This window comes from Capra hircus, chromosome 1 (genome assembly GCF_001704415.2).
Source record: "Capra hircus breed San Clemente chromosome 1, ASM170441v1, whole genome shotgun sequence".
Taxonomy (NCBI): Eukaryota; Metazoa; Chordata; class Mammalia; order Artiodactyla; family Bovidae; genus Capra; species Capra hircus.
The window spans coordinates 81,788,714-81,810,182 of NC_030808.1; the positions used below are offsets into that span (position 1 = coordinate 81,788,714).

The 21,469-nt window shown below is 49.8% G+C and overlaps 1 protein-coding gene across 3 annotated transcripts in view; it reads right to left on the reverse strand.

Annotated features, from left to right (window-relative positions):
* The window catches only part of VPS8 (VPS8, CORVET complex subunit), a 297,839-nt gene continuing 282,725 nt past the window's right edge, over nucleotides 6,356–21,469 (reverse strand). For all 3 annotated transcript variants that reach the window (XM_018047043.1, XM_018047049.1, XM_005675177.3), the window contains 2 exons: nucleotides 9,812–9,892; nucleotides 6,356–6,993 (listed from right to left, as the gene is read on the reverse strand). In XM_018047043.1, coding sequence (XP_017902532.1) covers nucleotides 6,844–6,993; nucleotides 9,812–9,892 — 231 coding nt within the window. In that variant the 3' untranslated portion in view covers nucleotides 6,356–6,843. The remainder of the gene's footprint in view (nucleotides 6,994–9,811; nucleotides 9,893–21,469) is intronic.

Sequence of the window (21,469 nt, forward strand, 5' to 3'; positions counted from 1 at the left end):
AGCCTCATGGGGAGTGCTAAATAAATGTGTCCATCAGGAATAAAAGTAATACCACTGTTCATAGCAACAGCGCTGCAGCTGCCTTCCTGCTTCCTGAGTTATCCCCACAGCAGCCCTCCAGGAGAGGGCGCAGCATCCTGTCACACCAGGAAAAGGCCTCAGGAAGTAAACATTTGCCCGGAGTGGTGCAGCTTGCAAGGAAGTGGGACTTGGATTTGAACCCAGTCAGCTTGGCCGTGGAGCCCATGTGCTGGGCCTTTTGCTTCCTCCTCTAGGCCTTCCCACTCTCAGGACCTTGGGGGCGGGGCCAGGAGGCAGACAGTGGGCAAGCAGCAGGGCACAGGGTCCCCTTTCTGTCCCTGACCCAGCAGACACCTTCCCCCTCCTCATCCAGATGCTGCCAGGCTTCTCCCTCCCGCCCGCTGTTCTGTGCTCCACATGGAGCCCCACCCCCACCCCCCAGGGCGCGTGCACGCACACAAGCACGTGCAGTGCCTGCACACGCCATCTTTCTGTAGAAATCTCAGTGCTTGGATCCGGCCATTGCTGCTTCTGTGTTTAATCATGAATCTAGGCTAGCTCTTCCTGCCTTCACAAAAGATAACATCTTTTAAAATGACTTTTGTAGACAGCTAATCTCATCAACTGTGTGTGTATTCTACTAATTTAACTCTCTACATAATTGTATTTTGCCAAGTTCTAGAAACCATCTCATTGTAGCATCTTACAGATGCTGACTACACACACTTTTATTCTGCAATAAACTTTAATTTAGCATCTCGTCCTCATTACATTTCAATCACTGGGAACTGGTAATGCCTTTAACCCTTGGAGTGCCACTCTGATTTTGTGCCGAATGAAGGGAAATGGGACATTAGGACTCAGGCTTGCTGGGGTGAGGGTCAAGGAGAAGCAATTAGAAGTCAGAATTCTTCAGAAACCAGGCAGATCAGAGTACATGCCTGCATATTCATGGTGTTTTTCTGTTTGCTTTTTGGAATTTTTCTAGTTTTCAAAGAATGAGTTGATAATTACTTATGTACTCAGAAACAAACCCTGTAAGCTGGAAGATAATGAGTCCCAGGACAGTCAGTGCAGGTGGAGCCTGATATTGCTGGAGGTTTGTGGGAGGGAGTGAGGATCCCGTGAGTCTGGGCAGCTTCCCACCTGCTCCCCTGCCTGGGGGAGGGGCTTCTGAAGGCTGGGCTGCGGACTGTGTGTCCTGGAACCACCTGGCCTCCCCAGGGACTGACCCCAGTCCAGGCCTCCACCCATGACTGGAAGGGTTTTGAGCCAGTGGGTTGGAGAGGGGATTTGTTTCTCATTGTCGTCCTCAGTTCCCAGCCCAAAACTGTACATGTGGATTTGGAGATGGCAGATCAGAAGGTCCCTGGTGGGACATTTCAGTCCTCTCTGACAATGAGCCATCACCTAGAGTGTGTGCATCCCAGAGGATTCATGCTCGGAAGGTCTGGATCGTCACTGCAGGATGATGGCAGAAAGTGCAGCGGTGTGGATCCTCGAAGCCACACAGCATCTGAAGGGGAATTTAGCAAGGCATTTCCACAGACACCATCTTACCTGCCAAACGCAGCAACTGTGTGTGCCAGGTGGGACAGGATAACTTCATGAGTTCATGGCTGAAGCATCCCAGCACTAAGTTGACAGTAAAGGCAGGTGAGTCGCTCATAATTTGCAGGTAGGTAGCAGGTCCAGAGCTTGGTCCAAACATCCAAATCCAGCTGGTGTTAGCCCTCACTGGTTAAGCCCCTGCAGTCACGCCTGCCCTCTCCTGCTGCTCTCCCTTACCTGCCTCTCCACCCCACACCTAGCCTTCCCCACCCCCTCCCAGCCCTGGGTCCAGGCAGGGGCATCCCGGAACCACAGCCCAGCCCTCTGGGCATCACCTGATGCACCCGTTTACTGCTGTAGCTTTCTGCCCAGCCTGGCTTGACCTTGGCCTGGATTTGGCTGAGACCCAGGCTCAGGAGTGGCCCACCCTGGATCTAAGAACCCTCTTGGGAATTGGCCTGGAATCTTAGCACTTTGGGTGTTAGTGGGCTTCTACCTTCTTTAGCTCCCAGCCTCACTGAAGTGGGGCCTTGGATACCAGCTGCTTCCTGTGGTAAGCACCAGCCCTCAACTACCTCAGGCTTGCCTCCTGGGGGCAGCTGACCCCAGGGGACTGTGGCCCAACTCTGATGATCCAGCGGTGAACAGGGAAGAGCCCTGTGTAGTAGACTAAGGGTTTCGGCCCTGTTTAGAGTCTGCCTATGTGAACTAATGCCAAAATTCATCAAGCGAATGTAGGTATACCATGTATCGGCAGAAGACCTTGGAAGAACCATGGCAATGCTCTCAGAGGCCATGCGGTGAGGCCTGGAACCATTGGGAGGACCCAGGTCTGGGGTTCTGTGGTACGTCTAGAGGGTGGGCTTCCTGCGGCCACATGGGATTCATAGGGATCTTCAGAGCCTGGTTTTGCTGGGAATCTAGACTGTTGAGTGGTGACTGTAGCTTGATGTAGGAGCTGCACCGAACGTAGGAAGGACTGGGGTTTCCCAAAGGACCAAGGCCCCAGTGAACACGGGGCCTTGAGTGGGCACCTCTGTAGGTCGCCAGAGATCAGAACATGATCAGAGAGTCCAACTAGAATTCACTGGGAGTCCTTTCTGATTACTGGGGGTCTTGAAGAGGTCAGTTCTTCCCCAGGGGATTTAGCCTCACCCACCTATCCCAAGAGCCACAGGCAGGCAGCATCCAACAGGCTAGCACGTGGGCCCCATGCCAGCCTGACAGAGGATAGAGGCCTCAGAAGGGAGTCACGGCGTCATGGCAAGGTCGGCGGCAGGGAGGAGGAAGGGAGGAAGTTGACTGGAAGTCAGGAAGTCACTGTTGCAGGTGGAGGTGGAGCTGGATTGGGGGAATATTGAAGAATGATGGACTGACTCATTCTTGTACAAGAGAGAGGCCGGGCTGGCAAACCATGAGGTCCTCCAGGTTGCTAGGGGCTGGGATCTGGCCCTCCAAGATTATCAGCACCAAATTCTGACCTTTGAGATGGATGTGGCAGAGTTCTGAGGGGACAGACATCAGGTAGGAACAGGGGCTACTGGCTTTGTTCCTGAGGCTGGAGACATTCGTTTATTCACACAGGCAGGCATATGCTCAAAAATCTTAATTATACCTTCCCTCTGACCCTGAAAAATCACTCCTAAGTTTAGACCCAACAGAAATGCATACATATGTCCACCAACAAGACAGGAAGACAGTACTGGAAACAGCTCAATCATCCATTAACAATAGAATGGATAGGTTATTGTGTATTCATACAACGGGATACTCCTTGGCAATAAGAATGAACATGGGTAAATCTCAGACATAATTGAAGTAAAAAAAAAAAAGCCACTTCCAAAAGAGCAAAGGTACTTTATTTATATGAAGTTCAAAACAGGCAAAAGTATGGTTTTATACTGCACGATGGTGGCTAACTTTGGGGTGGGGGGTGATGAACAGAATTCAGGGGACATCTAGGCGCTGGTCATTTCTGTTTGCTTGATCTGGGTGCTGGTTATACAGGTGTGTTTATTTCATGGATTAATCCAGCTTTGCACATGTGGTTTGTGAACATTTGTGTCCATAAAAAGTTTACCTTAAAAAGAGACTGAAAAGATGGTTGCAGCCAGTCCACTTTCAGCACTGCAATGTGAAAGATGCAGGCATGGACCAGACACAGTCGTGTGCCCTCAGGAGCAATGGAGGCAGACGGGACCACACCCAAGTGGGGAAACAAGGCGAGTCAAACTGCTGCTCTCCTGGGGAAGCGGGCAAGGCTTCAGAGAGTACTGGAGTGTGGAGGGGCTGGTGGCAGAAAGATGCCACCGAGGCCCTGGAGAGGAGGGGCCACGGACAAACCCTCTGATGAATCAGAACCGCCCCCTGACTCCCTGCAGACTCCCCAGGGTCATGGAGTCCTCCTTGGGCTGCCCGGAGGACAACACAGCAGGCCTTGCCTGCAGCCATGCGTGCGTCACAGGCATCTCATTCTGGAGACGCACTTTTGGAAAAACATTTTCAGCGGGGAGAGCCGAGTGGAAACATACTGCTTCTAAAAGGATCCCCAAAGCTCTGAATTATTTATTCACTGAGCATTCATCATTGATGAGGCCCCTGTTGGCTTTCCTCTTCCACAAACACTTTCCCTCCCTGTCTCAGCATGGTGGGCTGTGGTTGGTAATATGTTGCCTTTACAAAGCATCTCCCACACATCACCTGGGCCTTTGCTGCAGAGGGAGCAGATGTATCTGTTTCTCAGAGGCCTGTGGGGGACCCCCTGACTGGCAGCCCAGGGCTGTCTCCATCAGTCCATTCTGCCTCCCGTGGGGAATTGGGTGAGACTGCATCTGCCCCCCAGCCACCATGGCAGGAGGAGGGGGGCACTTTGCTGAAGCTGGGAGCTGAGTAACCATTTTCAGATGGTCCTTTCAGATACTTTGGAGAAGGAAATGGCAACCTACTCTGATATTCTTGCCTGGAGAATTCCATGGATAGAGGAGCCTGGTGGGCTATACAGTCCCCGGGGTCGCAAAGAGTTGGACACAAATGAGCGACTAACTTTCAAATACTGTTTACCAGGTACAAAGAAGAGACGGGCTGTGATGGACATTGCTGTGTTTTGGCCAATCAGAACCCCTCCTTTGTTCTCTCAGGACCCCGCTTTCCTTTCCGAGGACCTCCTGCCCTCCCCTGGGGCGGCATAGGAGGAGCCGGCTCAGCTCAGGTACATGCCCTCCCTAAATGGGTGCCTGGAGTCCGCCTCCCTAAGATCCTTCCTCCTGCCACCTGTCACAGCCCAGGGGTGGGCACGTGACTGGAAGAGCAGCTGGAGCTCTGCACTGGGCTGTGTGCTGAGGGCTGCTGTTCTGCACCCCTGCAGTGAGCTCCCCCAGCCCCATCCGCAGCACAGCTGCCGACTGAGCCTGGATGTGTCTCCAGAGAAGTCTCCGCTGTGGAACTGCTCTGAAGTGGGACCCGATGTCACTGCAGACTAGGACACGTATTAAGTGCCCAGGAGAGGGGACGTACTAGGCCTACCTCAGGCTGGCACGTCCCAGGGCCCACCAGTGCCCAGCCATGGGGTCGGTTTTTCACCTACCCTCAGATGAGACAGGAGGGCTTTCCAAATCCAACCCAGAAGGCATGACCTGGGTATAAAGCTGTCAGCCTCTGTTCAGTGGTGCTGTGACTCGAATGAAAAGGAACTCTTGGGACTGATAAGTCAGGGAGGGGCTGGAGGAGAGCCGTGCTGCTGTTTACTGGTCCTGGTGTGAACAGGGGCTTGGGTGCCAGAGAACTAACTGCCTTGGCTCCTTCGAGTATAGACTGAGGAAGGGCAGCAAGCGCTGCGTTTTGCTTTGAGATTGTCAAGCGCTTTGGCTTTGATTTTTGACTCATCAAGAAACCTTCTGATACAGAGTTTGTGGAGTGACATCACTGGCTCTGGACTCAGTTCTGAGTTCAGATCTGTGATTGGCCACTTTTTGTGCGTCACCTTGGTTAAATTTTCCCGTGTAAGCCTCAGCTTTCTTGTCTGTAGGCCCTCGTGCGTCTGATTGCTGGTCTTGTACTGTGGCCTCCTTGCACACACACTCCCACCCCCACCCCGTGCCACCGCCTTGCGGGAGTTCAGTGCTAAGAGCTCAGCTCACACATCTGGGCAGTACGGCACAGGTCTACACTTCGCGTTCTTAGGCACGGGCTTGTTTAGTCTTTATTTTTAAAGAAACTGAAGCTGAGAGAGGTGAACTGACTTGGCTCAGGATCACAGCCAGGATGTGGCAGAAGCAGGACTTCTTTTCTATTTCTATGTAGTTTCTATATCAATTTCCTGGGGGTTGTTCCAGGGGATCAGAAAGGGCCCAGGGTGATGCCTGGCACCTGGAGTGCTAGGGTGTAGATGGTTACTAGGGTGGTAGGAACTGTGGGCATCGGACCTGGAGCTGGACTGGAGCACTGCTCTACAGCTCTGGGAGCCTGGCCGGCCCTGAGTCTGCGGGGAGGACACCTAGTCTCTGCCTGTGTGGTGTGCTCTCCTGTAGTGGTTGGCTCAATGATGCACAAAGTTCTTGGGGCAAGAAATGTGAAAGTCCTGCTCTGGGAGCCCGGGCCCTGGCCGAGGAGTGCCTGGGTGGCTGGTGGTCTGGATGGAGCCTGCGACGCGGCTGCTTATGGAATAAAGGCAGGGCTGCCCCAGTTAGGGCCTTTGACTTTGAGCTAATAGAACTGAATTGTGGCCACAGAGGTTCTGAACGTTCTTTGTGACCTGGTAGATGGAGAGTGAGACAGTCAGTAGGCCTGCAGGGCATGAACGGAAGGCATTTATTGTTAGAGACGGCAGATGCTAACACTCAAACGGGCTTCAACACAAACATGAGGCAGGGGAGGTGCCCCGGCCCCCGCGGCCCTTCGCTCCCTCCAGCGCAGGTTTCCTTGATGCTGCAGCCCAGCGCCCACTGTCCCTCTGGCAGCAGGAGGCAACGGCACCCCATACTAACACGCAGCAGGAGAAGAGGGGCTGGGGTGGCCACGGACTGGGCTGCTGCCCACAGAGCTCTGCCTGTTCTCCACTCTTGGGGGAGAGTGCAACAGACAAAAACGCATATCCTTAAATAACTGGATGGAGGTACATCGTGTTCATTTGCTTAATAAGCAAAACAATCAGTCTGGTGCCCAGGCTGCAACAACATCGGGAGGGCCAGAGTCTCTGCGGCTGGGGGGCATGGAGTCCTCAGGTGACCCCTCCCCTTGCTGGCCTGTCTCTGGGCTCCAGGCTCAGGAAAGACTTCAGTCCTCGGTCACCGGGGGAGGGATGAGCTGCAGCTGGAAGTTCTCCTTCTGGAAGATGCTGTTGAAGGCGGGGCCACTCTGGGACCCTCCAAACGGCCTGCAGCTCTCGCCACTGCGATTCTGGGAGAGTTCCGTGAGGAGGGCCAGCTGCAGAGGAGGGGACGCAGTCAGCGGGGGCTGGAGGTAAGGCCGAGCATGGACCCCACATCTGCCTCCAGCTAACAGTCATGGTGAGTCTGCACATGTCCACGTCCTCTGGTAAGGCCTAAGTTGCCTCCTCTAATGACGAGGAGGCTGGAGGTGGTAAGCCTCCAGGTGTGACACTTCCTGAGCCTCCCTCACGCTGTGTACCCGCTGCAGAGGGCACGAGGCCCTGTTGCCCAGCTCACTCCAAACTCCCTCTCTCCTTAGTGGGCTTTCCTCAGAGTGGGTGGTGATCTCTGGCTCTGCGCCCTTGCCTTCATGCTCCAGATAGCTCCTGATGGACGCCCCAGCTGCCACTCCCAGATGCACCTTCTCCTCTAGGTGCCCTCCCTGCTCCGGTGTCCACCAGTGACACCCTCCCTTGTTGCAGGCTCAGTGCTGGGGGACCTGCCAAGGAAGGCAGACTGTTGATCTAGCCTGCCGCTCGCCGGGAAGATTAGGCACAGAGCCTGATGCCCTAGCCCCAAGATGCCCTTGACGGTCAGAGGAGAGCGGGGTCCCACAGCTGAACTTCACCTGCAGAGGCAGCAGCTGTGAGGACTGAGCCAGCACCTACGGCGGGGCAGGCCCCCGGCGCCAGGACTCCCCCAGCGCCTTCCAGGCTACTAGATCATGCTACTAGGTCTTCCACATGAAATGTGTCTGATCCTCCACAACCACCTTCTGCGTAAAAAACCCAGAGCCCTGAGAGGTGAAGTAACGGTCACCCCAGGGGCGAGTGGTAGCCTGGGGTTCAAGCTCCGGTCCCTGGGACAGGTTCTGGGTGGCCAGGCGGCCTGCGGCTCTGCCTCCCCTGGAGATGGCGGCTGTCACCTGCGCTCTTCCCACTCGCCCAGGCTGGCTGTCTTCTACTGCCCTCTGACCTCTGATAAGGGTTCTTTCCTCACCTAGGTGATAGTGGTAGGAGGCTTACACGTGTGTGTCCTTCTGTTGAAAACTCACTGCAGAGGCTGTGGTAACTGGGGAGACATCTGAAGAGCCTCGGCTCACAGCCGATTTACCTAAAATACTCCAGCACCTGGCCCTGCTCAGACACGTGACTGTGGTCCGAGGCAGAGTCCTGAACCAGGCTCCCCGCAGGGACCCCCGCCGCTGTCGAGCACGTTGCAGAGGGGGGTCCCGTGCTCTGCACAAGCCCCACCCACGCCACTCCCCATCTTCTGTAACCCTCTGGGCTGCCCAGCCCCTGGCATTCTCTGCAAGGACGACTCTGATGCCATAAGAGGACAGGCAACAGCGGCTGCATGAACACAAAGCTCTTTCACATTCAGACACTGAAGTGAAAGGATCAATCACAAAAATATTTTTTGTTTTCCACTTCTGTACCTTAAGTGTTCTGGAAATTGATGGGGCCCAAAGAGTGGCTCAGTAGTGTAAAGGAGAACTTCCTGAGAATCAAAGGCCCAGAAACCCCACTCCCGGGCAGAGCCGGGCTTAGGCTGGGAAGCAGCGAGGTGAGGCCAGGTCAGTGAACCTCCTGGAAGAAAAGCCTCTGTCCAGACCAGCTCTCAGAGATGGAACACCATTTTTCCTCTGGGCTGCCACCAACCTAGCAGGTGTGTGGGGAGTGGGAAAAGGGAGTGCAGCACAAAAGCAAGAGCCAGTCTGTGCAAGCTCAAGGATAGCGCAGGGAAGGAATCTGGCCCAACTAGAATTCAGGTGTGACTGGGGGCGCAGAGGAGCTTGTTGAGTATGACTCCACCTGCAGGGGCTGGAGAGCCAGGAAAGTGTTATAAGCCAGGGGCTAACAGGACTTAGGGGCTTGGAGATGGTGCCCTACAAGCAGCAGAATCCCTAGAGAGGGACAGAAGTGACCTCCGTGAGCTGGAGGGAAAGGGGAGAAACAGATAGGAGACCGCCCTATGGAGTGGGTGGGGTGGGAAGGATGAGCCCAGGGTGCTGGCAGGTGACTAGATGACAAATAATGCCACACAGACAGGCATGGGCAAGGAAGAGCAGGGTGTTGTGGCATGACTGCCAGTAGCCCTCTAAATATGCACTCTTCTTTTACAGGAGGATTCAGTAATTTTAGGGCTTTTGGAATTAAGACCAGTTTCCCTAGTCTCCACTGCAGTTAGGTCACGTGTCTAAGTACTGGACAAATAAGTGGAAGTGGTGTATACAGTTTCTAGGAACTATCCTTAAATAGAGGGCTTATGAACTTCTTCCTTTTCTTCCACCTTGCTAACAGGAATGCAGATGTGATGGTTGGAGCTGGGGCAACCATGTTGAACCATGTGAGTATCATCCATATATTAGAGATGATAGAACCACAAAATAGAAGAAACCTAGAGAGAGATTCATGGAATGTGCCCTGGGATCCCTGCATTTGCAATTCTATCTTGGTTAAGCCACTACAGTTTGGCATTTATCTTTCATGGCCAAAACAAATTCAACCAGTGCAGATGTACAGGAGAGTTTGGGGCTCAGGGCAGATTTGTGGCAGTCATCAGTAAAAACCAAGGCTCCCAGATGAGGGACTGGGCTTAGGCCTGCTTTCTCTGGAGGCAGCACAAACACAGATGCCCTCCTGTGTCCTCAGCCCAGGGTAAGTAGGGGACAGAGATCTTCCCACTTCCTCTGCATCCCTTTGCCAAGTTCTCAGTGGCCCCTGGGGTCAGGGCTCCACACACCCTGACAGGGATGCCAGGGCACCTTACAGACTGAGGAGGAGGGTGGAGTGAGGACCTGGGGCACGGCGTTGCCAAAGCAGTCATTATAAATACGGAAATGAACATTTAGATAACCATGTGAACATTACCCTGGAACTTCCTCGGTAGAGATGGCAGAGCTGATCAAATGCTTGGATTTGCTGTGGATCCAGAACAGGTTCTGAGGTTGCCTGAGAAGTCAGAAATGCTAGGATTAATAACATCCAAGGGCAGCCTCCATGGAACATGATGCAGTGCTTCCTTCATGCAGGAAGAAAACCCATGCTACCAGCAATCCAGAACTTCCTGACCCAGGGATCGAACCCGGGTCTCCCGCATTGTAGGCAGACGCTTTACCATCTGAGCCATAAGGGAAGCCATGAGCTAGTTTACTGAATATTTATTACAAGTGGCTGCACACCCCCTCGGGCCCTTAGTGCCAGCTCTAGGCTGACAACCTCCCTAAGGCTTCTCCCTGTAGCCTAGTGTCTCCATACAAGTTTTCCTTGCACCCCCATATCCAGCACTGAATACAGCCAGCCTTCTTTGTGCTGGTGGTGGAGATATGTTACAAATGAAAAATTATGTCATTTCCCTGCCTTATTGTAAAGCTGGTAGCTACCCAAGGGACTGAGATTTTAGTCTGCTTTTGGGAGGGGGTAAGTCTAACTTGCTTCTCCAGCAGTTTTGCCTTGTTCCACTGGTTACTGTGCCAACACCGTGATCCTGCTCTCTGTGGAGCCAATCCAGCTCACAGCTGGAGGAAGAAATGGGGTCCTGGCAGACGCCGCTGTAGGCTTTGCAGTCAGAGGTGACCTGAAATACAAGTTCTGACACTAACCTGCTGGGTGACCCTTAGGCAGGTCCCTTCCCTGACTTGTGAGAGAGGAAAATGCTTCCTTATGGGCTTTCTGAATATTAAGTTAGATGAGATCCTTTATATAAAATGTCTTTTATCTGCTTGCCACCGCCACCCCCCCCCAGCATAAGGGCTCAGTATATGCTGGTTTTTATTATTACAATTCAGAGCATCCTCAGTTAAATGATGGTGTGTTTCAACGAGGAAGGTGTCAACATGAGCGCCTATCCCTGAGAGCTGAGCTCTGGGACTTAAGGGCTGCAGATGGGGGTCTGAAGACTTGTTCTGTTTACAGGAAGTCCTGGCAGGAACAGGGGAGGCAGAGAACAAGTAAACAACACTTGGAACTGTTACCATGTACTGAGCGTTTCCTGCGTGCCAGGCCCTGTGTGCTGTTTGTGGCTGAGCTCGCTGAACCCTCATAACCGCTCTAGGAGGAAGGTGCTGCCATGTCTGCCCCTCCCACCCCCTAAGGAGCTGAACTTTCAAAAGCATTACAGTGTTAAGAGGTTATATAAACTTGTGTCCTAGGAATGACTTTGCTTCTCTTCTCCAAAATTTTCCCACCCTTGGGGGAAGAACCCTAAGCACTAAGACAGAATGGAAATAAGCACCACCCCTGAATAAACCATGCTTGTGAGTGTGAAACAGCTTCACAGCTTCATCTTCCGTGAAAGAATGTGTTTCAAGATCGAGAGAGCAGCTGACAGTAAGGATGCTCACAGCACCTGGGCTTGTGGAATCCTGCTGTGCTATCCTGGAGTCCGGCCCAGGCCGCAGGTGCCTAAAGTCTTCCTGATGCTCTCAGTGACATGGGGATGACGGAGGTTGGCCCATGGGAATCCCAAGCCAGGCCGCCAGAAAGAGAGGAGGATAGACCACAGAGGCCCCACTTTTCATTCTAGACTCACACCTCTGGGTCTCCAGACACATGGAGGGGATCACTCTCTACTCTTGAGAATGTTCCAACTTGCCTTGACACTTTAAGAAACACTTCTCAATCTAATTTGGTAGAAAAATGATCCTGTTCTTGGAGAGAAATTGTGTGGAGTATCACACTTCAGTTTATACTAAGTAAGATGCACAGGGGCGTTCCAAGCTAAAGATGATCTGAAGGTTTGAAAAATACTGCAAACCAAGCTCCAACAAGCAAGAAGAGAAAACACATAAATACTTTTGAGAGACTTAACAACGGAAAACATGGTCCTGCCCCGATTTTCCACATCCCTTCAGTACTGCTGGCATGAACTGGGGCCAGGACTGGTTATGGACACCTGCCTTTCACTGGCCACACAGCACCTCAGCTGTTGGGGCCTGCCATCCCCACAGTCCATATGACAAAGGACCAAACCACCCTGATCTTACCTTTGCTGATTGTGGTTACACCATGATAAAGTTTAAAGGAGGGTCTAAGTGGAACAGAGTCAGGAATGGACTAGGTAAGGTGGCGCCGGGTGGGGGTGTTGAGGTGGCTGATTAAAAAGAAGGTTGTAAAAGCCAAGCTGGAAAATGACAAAGTGACAAAAGCAACAAAAAGATCTCGTGAAATACACTGCTGCGCTTGTTAAGAAAATGTAGATGACGAGCCGCTGAAGAAACGCCCATCGAACCCTGCGCTGAGAAAAACTGTATTGGACACAATCACTGGTTGTCCAGACTTTCTGCCAATTGTGTTTTCTGTTTGCTTTTGTCACAAAGGAACTCAAAGCTAAGTGGTCAGCTACGTAAGACTAGCAGCTGTACAGGACGTGGTGGCAACCAGATTAGGTTTTACATTATTTTCCATAGGCACATTGTTTTTTTAAATCTATATTTCTGCATTTATTTCATCATTGGATGTGTTTTGGAAGCCAAATCATTCTGTGAAAGTGAAGGTCATGTGAGATCACGAGTGGAAAAGGCATGTGACACAGATCATTCTCAATGGTGACAAGCTAAACTCATTCCTTCTAAGGTTAGGAACAAGACAAGATGTCCACTCTCATTACTTTCATTCAACATGGTTTTGAAAGTCCTAGCCATGGCACTCAGAGAAGAAAAAGGAAAGGACTCCAAATTGGAAAAGAAGTAAAGCCCTCATTGTTTGCAGATGATATATACTATACATAGAAAACCCTAAGTCCGCTACCAGAAAACTACTAGGGTCATCAATGAATCTGGGAAAGCTGCAGGACACAAAATTTATACACAGAAATCTCTTGCATTCTTATACACTAACAATGAAGAGAAATTAAGGAAACAATCCCATTTGCCATCACATCAAAAAAAAAATCCAGGCATAAACCTATTTGAGGAGGCAAATAACCTCTACTCTGAAAACTAAGATGCTGATAAAAGTACTGAAAACACAAATGGAAAGATATACCATGTACTTGGATTGGAAGAATCAACACTCAAAATAAATACACTACCCAAGGCAATCTGCAGATTCAATGCAATCCCTATTAAATTACTAATGGTATTTTCTACAGAACTAGAACAAAAAATTTTTAATCTGTATGGAAACACAAAAGGCCCTGAATTATTCCTTAAAAAACTAAAAATGGAACTACCATATGATCCAGCAATCCCACATGGGCTTATATCCGGAGAAAGCAAAAGTAAAGTGGCTCAGTTGAGCCCGATTTGGACCCCATGGATAGTAAGTAGTCTGCACCAAGCTCCTCCATCCATGGGATTTTCAAGGCAAGAGTACTGGAGTGGGTTGCCATTTCCTTCTCCAGGGGATCTTCCCAACCCAGGAATCGAACCCAGGTCTCTCACACTGCAGACAGACGCTTTACCATCTGAGCCACCAGGGACATCCATCTGGAGAAAACCATATTGAAAAAGACACGTGCACCTCAGTGTTCATTGCAGCACTCTAGCTAAGACATAGAATGTCTAAATGTTCATCAGCAGAGCAGAAGAATGGGTAAAGATGTAGTACATGTAACAATGGGATACTATTCAGCTATCAAAAAGAACAAATTATGCCATTTGCAGCAACATGGATGGACCTAGAGATTATCAGAGTTAGTGAAGTAAATCCGAGAAAGGTAAATGTATCACTCATATATGGAATCTAATTTTAAAAATGATACAACTGAACTTACTTGCAAAACAGAAACAGACTAACATTTCAAAAACAAACTTATGGTCACCAAAGGGAAAATGTGGAAAGGAAATGTGGAAGGGAGGGATAAATTAGGACTTTCAGATTAACGTATACACAGTACCATGTATAAAATAGATAACCAACAGGGACCCCTTCTGTCCATGGGGTCGCAAAGAGTTGGACACACTGAGTTACTGAAAACAGTAAGAACAAGGAAGACCTACTGTATGCAGCACAGGCAACTCTACTCAGCGTGCTCTAACAACCTGTATGGAAAAGAACCTGAAAAAGAATGCACACATGTAATGTATAACTGAATCACTTGGCTGTACACCCGAAAGTAACAACATTGTAAATAAACTGTACTCTGATAGAACTTTTTTTTAAAGTAGAAAATGATACTGTTAAAAACAGCATCGTGCTTTTGCCCCCAGGAAGCACTACATAGTTGATGAGTCTATTCCAGGCACAGAATAAACTCCTTTGGGAGTTTGCTCACTGAGGCAGCAAGTGTAGGAGTCTCAAATGCTGGTCCAACTCGTGTTTTCTGATCTAGCTCATCTTCAGTATTAATGTGTATAAGAACCACAGAGAGATCTCCTTACAATGCAGATTCTGGTTAGAAGGTGTGGGGTGGGGCCCGAGCCCCCAGGCAACACTTGCAGTAGCACTCTAACTGTACCCAGAGCCACTCAGCACAGCTAGACTTCCTGTCCTCATCCCGTCCTAAGGGGAGCAGGGCCCGCTCAGCTTACGGGCGTTTGCCTTCTTCCCATTCAACTTCCCATTCAACTATACCACATCAACCAGACAACTAGCATTTCTCTTTTTCTAAGGTGTCCCAATTAGGTATGTTTTCAACATTCATTGAGTTCACTTTCATCTTAGCAACCCTTAGGTACAGTAAGAAAATTTAATGTTTCTGCCACATGGTTTACTGGATTTAATTGCAAGCCCTACACCTACCTACTTTACCACGTAAGTTAACACAGTTGTGAACACTGAGGAGAAAAAGGCTACGAGACCTGCCCAATAGGAATCAAAAATTCACAATCAAGGGTCATAACAAGAGCCTCTACCTTATAAACCCTGGAGAGAAAAGCTGGAGTAATAAATACGTTTAAGTGTGCACACAAACACATACCCGGAACCATAACTGCAAACATGATATGCCAATGCAAGGTGGCCCTGAGTCCCAGGCTTGTCGTCGTATTCTGCTCGAGGCCCTTCACTCCGTGGAGATACCTAGGGAAGGACTTTTCCAATGCGTCCTTCAGAAACTGAGAAATGAGGTTGTCCCATGGGTGTGAAATAACTGAAGGTGACAGGTCCTTTCTGGTAACACCAGCCACCATCCTGAGCAACCCAGACACCGAGCGAAGGTGCCACGGCTGGGGCCACCCTGGAACCCTCTGGAAGCAGAGCTGCTGCAGGATGGGGATGCCCTGTTCCTGGCCAGGCCGTGCTGTCTCTGTGGAAGTCTATCTGCGAACAGGTCATCTGAGGAGATAGCAGAGCTATCTATAGAAGTGCCTGGGACCCAGCAGATGCTCACCTGTCTTAACATCCTGCCTGGAACAAGACAGAGCCTTTTTAAAAAAAGGAAGCATTCAGGGAATGACTAACACCTCATGAAGGTGAGGATTTCTGTCTGCTTCTCCTTGGGTGCAGCAGTGAAGAGGGGTAAGGAGGAGGGGCAGGACAGGGCCCTGGGAGGGGGCTCGTCCACAGAGTCCTCTTCAGCTGGTTTATGTCCCACCCTGTGCAGGCTCGTCCCCTCTCACCTCCGGGCCTCATGAATGGGGAGCCAGTTCTCTGGTTCAGGTATTTCTGGGACCTCTGCTTTATTAGCACCCGGGGTATAAAGATGAGTCAATCAAGAGGAGCTTAACATCTCATAGATTCTGGGACATGAGAAATCCATAGAAGATTTCATTTTCTCCAGTGTTGATAAGCAAAGCGTGAGAGATTACTGAGGTATAATAACCATATACACCATATTTACCAGGGAGCCTCGTTTGAAACAATGCTCTCACATTATCTACATATATCATCAAAATGTCCCTGAAATTACACCATTCTGGGGTTCAGATTACACTCTTGCACACATGAGACACGGAAGGCTCGGCTCTGGTCCTCTCTGAGCACTTCTGTCAATAAATAAGCAGCCACGTGGCCGGTCCGTAACTACACTGTGCTTCCTGTAATTGTCCACCTGTCTCCCTATTAGCCTGTGAACCTGAATACCAGAACTACTTCTTACTCATCCTTCATTTTCAGTTCTGTGCAGCCAGAAAATGTTCAACAAACATTTGCTGAACATCCCATATCCTTTTACTCTGAGCTGTCCATCTTAGGAATCAGAGCGGGCAGCAGCTTGCTCTCCTTGGACCATTGTGAAATCTCTGGCATTGTCTTCCTATTTCTAAAAACTTGATTTTGTAAAGACTCTTTGTGACTTCTGGCATGTTTATCTTGTTTCTCAGTGAAATATCTATTTCATTTTATTTAATTCACTTTAAGGGGAAGGATTATTTCTCAAATGTCAGAAAATACCAGCCCTTTTAAGAAGGAAGGGAAATCTACCAAACCAGTGGGACTTGTGGTTAAAAGCCTCTTTCTGCCGTTATCTGGCATATCCTGTGCTGGACCCACCATCGCATGTGACCAAAGCCTGCCCGTGACACTGCAGTGGCTGGCAGCCAAAAGCCTGGGCTCTAGAGCCTGCGTGCCTGTGCCCGCACCCCAGCATCACCATCACTGGCACTGCAATCGCTGGCAAGTTACCTGTTCTCTCTGAGCTAGGGTTTCTATGAGCACAGTGAAAACAGCTGCCCCACATAAAGTGGCTGAGAAGATTAAGGAGTTCACAGTAGAGGCCTAGGACTCCGCAAGTCCTCACTAAGTGTTACTAACCGGAGGCACAGGAGGGCCTCCCCGTTTACACACACTACTGCTCACGTATGCCTAGTCCCACTGTGGCCACTGAGCACAGAAAGAACAGAGGTGTCAGAGCACAGTGCAGACAAGCCTGGCAGCTCTGGCAATGAGCGGGCTGGCTGGGTGCTGCAGGAGAGAAGGGGCAGTGAGGGGAGCCTCGAGCAAGAAGCGCCCCGAGGACACGGCGCTGTCTCCCACACGGCGCCCGGCACTTGGTCCAGTACGGAACAGCTATGAAGTGACTATCCTCTGATCAAACCAATGGAGGCGTGGGAAGGGTGAGCAGATTTTCTACTTCTTACATAGTCACTGAGGCGTTTCTAAACCACCTGGAACTTGCAAAGCAGGAAGGGGAATGCAGGGTGTGACTTCACACAGCCCTGGCTCCACCTGGATTCTGTGATGATTAGTGAGCAGTTCTGGCTGAGTTATTTAGCTTCTCTCAGGCAATGGCACCCTACTCCAGTACTTTTGCCTGGAAAATCCCATGGATGGAGGAGTCTGGTAGGCTGCAGTCCATGGGGTCGCTAGAGTGGGACATGGCTGAGCGACTTCACTTTCACCTTTCACTTTCATGCACTTGAGAAGGAAATGGCAACCCACTCCAGTGTTCTTGCCTGGAGAATCCCAGGGACGGGGGAGCCTGGTGGGCTGCCGTCTATGGGGTCGCACAGAGTCAGACACGACTGAAGTGACTTAGCAGCAGCAGCTTCTTTAGCTGCAAAACAGTACTCTCCAGAATTGTGAGGATCACACTGACATGTGGGTCCAGCACCTTTTAGGTGGTCAGTAAATGGCCGTGACTGCTGTGCCTGTGTTATGTCTGTGACTGGGGGAAGCATCTGGAAGGCACAGCACTGGACTGAGAATATGGAAACTTGAGTGCTAATCTGGCCATAGGTCCCTGTATAACCTGAGCAGGTCCCACTGCTCTGTTGGGTCTGCGTTCTGATCTATCCAAGGGCAGTGCTATCAGGGGCACACTGCCATCTGGGTGCCGTGAGACCACAGGCATTTGGGGCACAAAGGCTGAAGGTAGTGGTGTTTACTGAAGCTAATCGGTGATCTTACTGCAGCATTAGAAGCAAACTAAGGCAACCAACTAGGGGCGCTGTCACAAAGACCCATGATAGGGCTGAAGAGAAACAGTAGATTCAGCCTAAGATGCTGTACAGAGAAACTGATTTGCTAAATCAGTGCCATGCTCAAAAGAAAAGTGGGAGCGCCAAACTTGAACACAGTCTCAGTTTGTGCTTTACAGTCCTTAATCCTTAAACATAAAGCACCATACCTAGACCATCTAACCCACCAGGCACAGAACTGATCTGGAGTGATTCTCCAATTGGAAGAGAAAGATACTATCTGCTAGAGCAAATTTCTTTCCTCCCATGTAACGAAGTCCAGTAACAAGAGCTGAAAATTAAACTAGCTGAACATGAAGAAGAAATGACAGCCCTGGACATGCCCTTGTAACACTCAGAATTAAAGTAAATCCAGTGGAAAACGAGGCCCTGATGATCTGGGAGAGGCCCAGGGAGAGGGAAGCAGGGCAGAGTGAATGTGCTAGCCCATTTCAAAGCTCAGTGTCTCCCAGATGGGCGGAAGTAAGCGCTGTAATTACATCCGCTGCAAGCAAGAAAACAAACCAGGGCTTTCGGGATTCACAGGCCTCGTCAGCACATCAAGCTTGATACAGGAAACAACTCAGATCGCTGCCAGCCCAAAGGCTGAGTTCCTAGGAATATGGATAATAACACCAGGCATTCTGGATATGGAGCTTTCCGAGTCATACACGCAGACAGAGAAACTCATGGGAGACTGAGCTCTGCCTGTTCATGTCTTACTCTTCACAATAAACAAGGCCCTGAAATAAAAATCCCAGCATCTCCGTTCCTAATTGTCTTCCCACATGAGAAGGCTGAGCCTAGAATGTGAGAGGCATTGGCTCTTGGTCTAATTTTGTGATACAACTGTCTCCTCGGCACTCGAGGAGCCTTCTGCTGGGGGTTCTGTAATTTGCTGGTAGGGATGGGAGCAGAGTCGGAGCAGAATGGACGGAATGAGAGCCATGTTTCCCACCTTCTCCTGCCTTGGCTCCACTATCAAGTCTTTCTTTATTTCTTATACAGTTAAGACTTTTGCTACCACCTAAGCCAACTCCGTTTAGTCAAGGCTATGGTTTTTCCTGTGGTCATGTATGGATGTGAGAGTAGGACTGTGAAGAAGGCTGAGCACCAAAGAATTGATGCTTTTGAACTGTGGTGTTGGAGAAGACTCTTGGGAGTCCCTTGGACTGCAAGGAGATCCAACCAGTCCATTCTAAAGGAGATCAACCCTGGGATTTCTTTGGAAGGAATGATGCCAAAGCTGAAACTCCAGTACTCTGGCCACCTCATGCGAAGAGTTGACTCATTGGAAAAGACTCTGATGCTGGGAGGGATTGGGGGCAGGAGGAGAAGGGGATGACAGAGGATGAGATGGCTGGATGGCATCACTGACTCGATGGAGGTGAATGTGAGTGAACTCCGGGAGTTGGTGATGGACAGGGAGGCCTGCCGTGCTACGATTTATGGGGTTGCAAAGAGTCGGACACGACTGAGCAACTGAACTGAACTGAACTGAACTGAACTGAAGTCGACTTCACTTTCACTTTTCACTTTCATGCATTGGAGAAGGAAATGGCAACCCACTCCAGTGTTCTTGCCTGGAGAATCCCAGGCACAGGGGAGCCTGGTGGGCTGCCATCTATGGGGTCGCACAGAGTCGGACACGACTGAAGCGACTTAGCAGCAGCAGCAGCAGCAGCAAGCTGTTTCAAGGGGGCTTCCTAGGTGGTGCTACTGGTAAAGAATCCACTTGCCCATGTAGGAGACATAAGGGACACGAGGGTTTAATCCCTGGGTACGGAAGGTCCCCTGGAGCAGGGCATGGCAATCCACTCCAGTATTCTTGCCTGGAGAAACCCATGGACAGAGGAGCCTGGTGGGCTACAGTCCATGGGGTCACGATGATTCAGACATAAGCACACACACACACAAGCTGTTTCAAACTAGAGGTCCTTAATATTTAACCATTTTGCCTAAAGTGAAACTGACTTCAGAGATAGGAGTGACGCCATACTTCCTGCTCCACCTGCAAACAGAAACCATCTTTCCTAAAATTCCCACCCACAAGGCAGTTTGTTTTCACACAGAACCTGACCTCTCACCTTCATTTCCCAATGCTGCAAAACTCTCAATGAGCTCACAGTTAATAATGAATTAGGTGAAGAAATAATAAAATAAGCTGGTATGTTGCTAAGCTGACTGGAGACAGGCGGGAAACACCTGGCAGAACATCTCCTGAGGAGATTTCTCATAGCACCAGCTGTGAGGGAAGAAAGTGTGAGGCTGGACATGGAAATCGTGAAAGACTGACTGCGAAATAGCCACTGAAAACCCCACGATCTACAAGACCACAACTGAAAAGCGACAGCACAGTGACTTTGCACAGCAGAGGAAGAAAAGGCTGGTTTAAGTTTTCTGTGATGTGGAAAGGAGTGACCACCGCTGCAGCGGCTAACAGGTATGGGGCAAGGGATCACTGTGCGCCAGCATGCTCTGAGCCTGCACTTGGGTTATCTCAGCAGCAGCTAACAGGTATGGGGCAAGGGATCACTGTGCGCCAGCGTGCTCTGAGCCTGCACTTGGGTTATCTCACCTCATCTGATCATCAGACACCCTAGGAGGTTGGTTCTTTTGTCACCCTCATCTTACATGTGAAGGAACTAAGGTCCTGAGTGCAGGAGGTGCCCAAGGTCACATGGGTTGGTGGCACAGCCCAGATCTGAACTGGGCAGTCTAGGCCCAGGGGTCTCCTCCACTTGCCATGCTCTTGGTATTGGCCTGGAAAAAGCCTTAACAGTCACTTTCAAGGGACCCAGAAGGTTTTACCCACACTAGGTACAAACAACTCATGTAGCTCAGTATCAAACAAATAACCCAATCAAAACATAGGTAAAAGATCTGTTTATCTATTTTTGGCACCTGGACAGGGACTTGCACCCTGAGCCCTCTGAGTAAAAATCTGATGCTCTACCAGCTGAGCTACCTGGGCAGCCAAAAGATCTAAACAGACATTTCTCCAAAGAAGACATACAGATGGGCAAAATCCACTTGAAGAGATGTTCAACATCACTAATTATTATAGAAATGCAAATCAAAACTACAATGAGGTATCATCTCACACTGGTCAGAATGGGCATCATCAAAAAATCTACAAAACAATAAATGCTGGAGAGGGTGTGGAGAAAAGAGAACCCTCTTACAGCATTGGTGGCTATGTAAATTAATACAGTCATTATCGAGAATAGTATGGAGGTTCCTTAAAACACTAAAAATAGAACTACCATATGACCCAGCAATCCCACTCCTTAGCATTTATTTGGAGAAAACCATAATTTGAAAAGATACATGCACCATTACTGTTAATGTTAATGGCAGCAGCCCCATTTACAATAGCCAGGACATGAAAGCAAGCTAAATTTCCATCAACAGAGGAATGGATAAAGAATATTATTCAACAATATTGTTAAGTAATTAGCCTCCAATTAAAATAAATAAATTTTAAAAAAGAATATCACTCAGCCATAAAAAGGAGTGAAACTGAATCATTTGTAGAGATGTGGATGGTCCTAGAGACTGTCATACAGACTGAAGTCAGAAGAAGGGAAACAAATACTGTAATACTGATACATATATGTGGGATCTAGAAAAATGGTACAGATTATTTTATTTGCAAAACAGAGACAGAGGTAGAGAACAAATGTATAAATACCAAGGGGGAAGGGAGGTGGGATGAGTTTCGAGACTGGGATTGATGTATATACACTAC